We start from the raw sequence: 4973 nt of genomic DNA on the forward strand, positions 1-4973 counted from the left end.
TAATATATTAGGTAGTTGTTTTCACCGTTGCCAAATCAAACAACAAATGTCTAGGTTGTTTCAAACTAAAGATGGTAAAATCTAATGACATTTTCAACATAAAAACTACAATGAATTATTTTAGTTTGTTACAAACAACGCACAAAGTAATTTCAACTACTATTATCATCAACTAAAATTATGTTTGTGCAAATTTCAACTTAAGATTTTGGTTGAAATCAAGTAAAATTTGGTTGTATTTACCATATTTTTTTCTCCGTGATTGAGTATGCCCTAGTTCCTTCGCTTGGTTGGCCTCAGCAACCGGCACCCTGAATTCCGCCATCTGGGTGCCCTTTCTAAGGTAGATGGCAGGCGAGACCTCCGCTGCCCCACTGTGCAAGTGCTCGCTAATAAATGTTTTCGTTTTTAGAATCTGGGTCGGTGATCAAATCGTAAACAAATCAACGTCAAGCAAATTGTAGTTCGTTCGAACCGGGTTACGTCACTTCCCACCTAGGTTCAAAAACAATTTGACATCAGACTTCTGGGTTTATTCTACGACTTGCGTGAGGTGACAATTGTCGATCTCGAGTGAAGTGACTCTCCATTTGATTTACACGGCGTTCCGCATGCCGAATTCTGGGATAAGAATGGAGATGAGCTGACTGAAAGGTGAAGCGGTACTACGATAAACACCTGAATGACCTGAAGGTGGAATACCGAGTGTACGTAATCAAAAACGTGACCTGTTTTCTGTTATTCATGGAACCCTTACACGGAATGGGAGACATGCTTTCGGATGCTACAAGTCGGTAGGCATTAAAGTTTTACATTTTACTAACGATTTATTTGAAAATTCACTTTTTATTAAAGATAATCAGTTCGAATGCATATTCGTCCGTTAACTGCTAATAAATGACAAGAATGTACATCTTTGTTGTTCCTTGCAGCCGCTAGAACGCGGAACAAAAATTGGAAAGTAACGTAAAAGTTATACCCACGCTTACTAAAAATCCTGTTTGAAATTAGTTAAAACCGGGGGCGTCAATTTGAATAAATTAATCTAGCGCTAGTGTGGGGGAAGAGAGATCGCCGCTTAATCGACTTCCTCCATGTGCGAAGCGTCCTCGGCGTCGTCCACTAGTGGTGGGGCATCACCGCCGGCAGCCGGAGCGGATTCTTCGGTGCTCATGGCCTCATCCTCGTCGATTCCAAGACCCAGCTTGACCATGCGGTAAATGCGGGAGGCATGCACTCCAGGTTCATCCAGGGAGAAACCAGATGAGAGCAGGGCAGTCTCGAACAGCAGGATGACCAGATCCTTAACGGCCTTGTCGTTCTTGTCGGCTTCGGCACGCTGACGGAGGGTTTCGATGATCGAGTGGTCAGGGTTGATTTCCATGTGCTTCTTGCCGGCCATGTAGCCCATGGCAGAGGAATCGCGGAGGGCCTGAGCCTTCATGATACGTTCCATGTTGGCGGACCATCCGTACTGAGAGGTGACGATACAGCATGGGGAATCAACCAGACGGTTCGAAACGACGACCTTCTCGACCTTGTTGTCCAGCACGGACTTCATGACCTTGCAGAGGTTCTCGAACTTGGCCTTATCCTCCTCGCGCTTCTTCTTCTCTTCCTCGTCTTCTGGCAGTTCCAAGCCTTCCTTGGTGACGGAGACCAGCTGCTTGCCCTGGTATTCCTTCAGCTGCTGGATGACGTACTCGTCGATGGCCTCAGTCATGTAGATGACCTCGAATCCACGCTTCTTGACGCGCTCGACGAAGGCCGAGTTCTTGACCTGCTCGACGCTTTCGCCAGTGATGAAGTAGATGTGCTTCTGGTTCTCCTTCATGCGGCCAACGTAATCGCCCAGGGAGCAGTACTCGTCTCCAGAGGCGGACGTGTTGAAGCGCAGGAGGTCGGCCAACTTCTGACGGTTGGAGGTGTCTTCGTGGATGCCGAGCTTCAGGTTCTTGCTGAACTGGTCGTAGAACTTCTTGTAGGTTTCCTTGTCTTCAGCAAGTTCCTCGAACAGTTCCAGGCATTTCTTGACCAGATTCTTGCGGATGACCTTGAGGATCTTGTTCTGCTGCAACATTTCACGGGAGATGTTCAGAGGCAAATCTTCCGAATCGACGACACCCTTGATGAAGTTCAGGTAGTCGGGGATCAGTTCCTCGCAGTTGTCCATGATGAAGACACGACGGACGTACAGCTTGATGTTGTTCTTCTTCTTCTTGTTCTCGAAGAGGTCGAAAGGCATACGACGGGGCACGAAGAGCAGTGCACGGAAGTCCAGCTGGCCTTCGACGGAGAAGTGCTTGACAGCAAGATGGTCTTCCCAGTCGTTGGTGAGCGATTTGTAGAACTCGCCGTATTCTTCCTGGGAGATATCGTCGGCATTACGAGTCCAGATGGGCTTGGTCTTGTTGAGCTCTTCGTCTTCGGTGTACTTGACCTTGACGGTCTTCTTCTTCTTGTCCTTCTTCTCTTCGTCATCCTCGACGTCTTCGATCTTGGGTTCGTCCTTCTTGTCTTCTTCCTTCTTTTCCTCGTCCTTCTCTTCGGCTTCATCATCGCTGACTTCCTTCTCGCGTTCCTTCTCAACGAGGAGCTTGATTGGGTAACCGATGAACTGCGAGTGCTTGTTCACGATGGCCTTGATCTTGCTTTCCTCCAGGTATTCCAGCTGATCTTCCTTGATGTGGAGGACGATCTTGGTTCCACGGCCAAGGGGTTCACCGGTGTCCTGGCGAACGGTGAAAGAACCTCCAGCGGACGATTCCCACACGTACTGTTCATCATCGTTGCTCTTGGACGTGACGACGACCTTATCGGCCACCAGATAGGACGAGTAGAAACCCACACCGAACTGACCAATCATGCTGATGTCGGCTCCGGCCTGCAGGGCTTCCATGAACGCTTTGGTACCGGACTTGGCGATCGTTCCCAGGTTGTTGACCAGATCGGCCTTGGTCATTCCGATACCGGTGTCGATGATGGTCAGGGTGCCGGCTTCCTTGTTCGGGATCAGCTTGATGTACAGCTCCTTGCCGCTGTCCAATTTTGAGGGATCGGTCAGCGACTCGTAGCGGATCTTGTCCAGGGCATCGGACGAGTTGGAGATCAACTCACGCAGGAAGATTTCCTTGTTCGAGTAGAAGGTGTTGATGATCAGCGACATCAGCTGAGCGATCTCAGCCTGGAACGCAAAGGTTTCCACATCGGCGGCGGCTTCCGGCATCTGGAACGGAGCGAGAAATAAGGGACTCGGTAAGTATCGATTTTATGACGTAATTTTAAGGCGAGGTCATAAGGTGCCCATATGGGTGGGCATTCTGACCTGCTTCGAAATTTGCATGCAAATAGGTCCATCAATAACTCCGATCTAGCCCATCCAAGTTCACCATTTCAAAATTAAAATGAAATTTGAAATGAATAAATTTAATGATTTTAACTCGAAAAAATTACCGATGTTGTACAGGAACTTACAATGACTCAAAAATTATTTGGATCAAAATTAAGAATGCAAGCAAATGTAAAATCGATATTGCAGGGACCATCAGGGTACCCATGAAAACCAACTTTAGCTATGGTTCTGTAATTCGATATCGAGTTTGGGAGAGTTGACTGTGGAACAATAAACTGCTTAGAATTACATCAGAATACCCATCAATCATATATAGAACACGTGGTAATGCTAATGATTCATCAAATTATATTGACATGCTTGTACAGTGAAACCTCCATGAGTCGATATTGAAGGGACCATCGACTCATGGAAATATCGAGTCATGGAACAGCAATCCTATGGAAAGCTGCTTCTAGGGACCATCATAGTAACCATGAAATTTTGTTTTTAGTATGGTTCCATGAGTCGATATCGAGTCATGGAGGTATGTATCACTGTAAATTCAAATACTTTGATGTAATTTGTAGGGTAAAAGCATTAATTTTCGACCCATTCATACGATTTTGTCCTACTTTAAATTGACAAAAAAAAAACTTGTAAACGAATTTTTTTTTTGAAAAATCGATTTTCTAGGAATTTGAATTGATATGTTCTATTCATAATTTTTAAACATGTTTTTATCCAAAGATGAATAAAAACTCAATTTTCAATGAATGAGTTAACTGAAAATCTATTTCCTCTACGAACCGTGACCTCGTTCCAGAATTTACCACAATGAAGCACAATTTTCTTCCCACGATTTATCACTAGAAATTATTTAACTTACCTTGCTTGTTTTTAACTGCTTTTTCTCCAAAAACAAAATTCAATAGCAAAGTTGTAAAACTTTCAACTTTTCACTTGTAAAACTATCACACTTTTGCACTGATGATGCACTTGCACTTGCAGAATATTTCACGTTGCTTGCCTCGATCTAACTCGCTTGCTGGTTTTTGGTTAACTGTTACCGGCTCGGGAGCGCAGAGCGCGTTTTTATCAAACAGCGCAACGTTTCTCTCGCAACCGCTAGAAACTTCTAGCAGAAACGGCGGAAACGATGTCAGCGCGGGCGCGCACTCTTTGCTATTGTGGTTTCTTTCGCTCTGCTGGGGTAGCGAGAGACGGAAGACGGAAACTGAATGCGGCCGTTGTGTGGAAACTTCGCGAAGCTTCCAGAAGGTTCGAGACTGTTCCAGAGCCCAGAGCAGAGAGAGCCGTTCGGTGCTGGCGGCGCTCGCCGAGTGTACCGTTTCCCCGGTTGAGAAAAGAGTAGCGAATGAAGGGGTAGAAACGGCGAAAGACGAGAGAGAGAGGGTGCCGGTCGGTCGGATTTCGCGTGTTCATGAGTTTTGTTTTGATTCTCTTTCGTGGAGGAGAAGTGGGATTGGCGCCGTTGGTCGAAATGTAGTTTTGGCTCACGATCTTTTCTTAAGTACTAAGCCAGGGGGGTATACACTCAAAAACACGGCTAGTCACAGAATGACTAAATTTTAGTAATTTATGACTATTTTCTATCTGCCTCTTTTTCATTCTGCAGGGA

At 45.8% G+C, this 4973-nt stretch overlaps 1 protein-coding gene across 1 annotated transcript; it reads right to left on the minus strand.

The window, feature by feature from the left end:
- Window positions 1-807: 807 nt before the first annotated feature.
- LOC5565405 (heat shock protein 83) lies at window positions 808-4412 on the minus strand. The gene is made up of 2 exons (XM_001649702.2): window positions 4221-4412; window positions 808-3226 (listed from the first exon to the last, which is right to left on the minus strand). Exon 2 carries the CDS (start codon window positions 3224-3226, stop codon window positions 1079-1081), a length of 2148 nt encoding a protein of 715 aa, XP_001649752.1. The 5' UTR covers window positions 4221-4412; the 3' UTR covers window positions 808-1078.
- Between the last annotated feature and the right edge of the window lie 561 nt (window positions 4413-4973).

This window comes from Aedes aegypti, chromosome 2, assembly GCF_002204515.2.
Source record: "Aedes aegypti strain LVP_AGWG chromosome 2, AaegL5.0 Primary Assembly, whole genome shotgun sequence".
Taxonomy (NCBI): domain Eukaryota; kingdom Metazoa; phylum Arthropoda; class Insecta; order Diptera; family Culicidae; genus Aedes; species Aedes aegypti.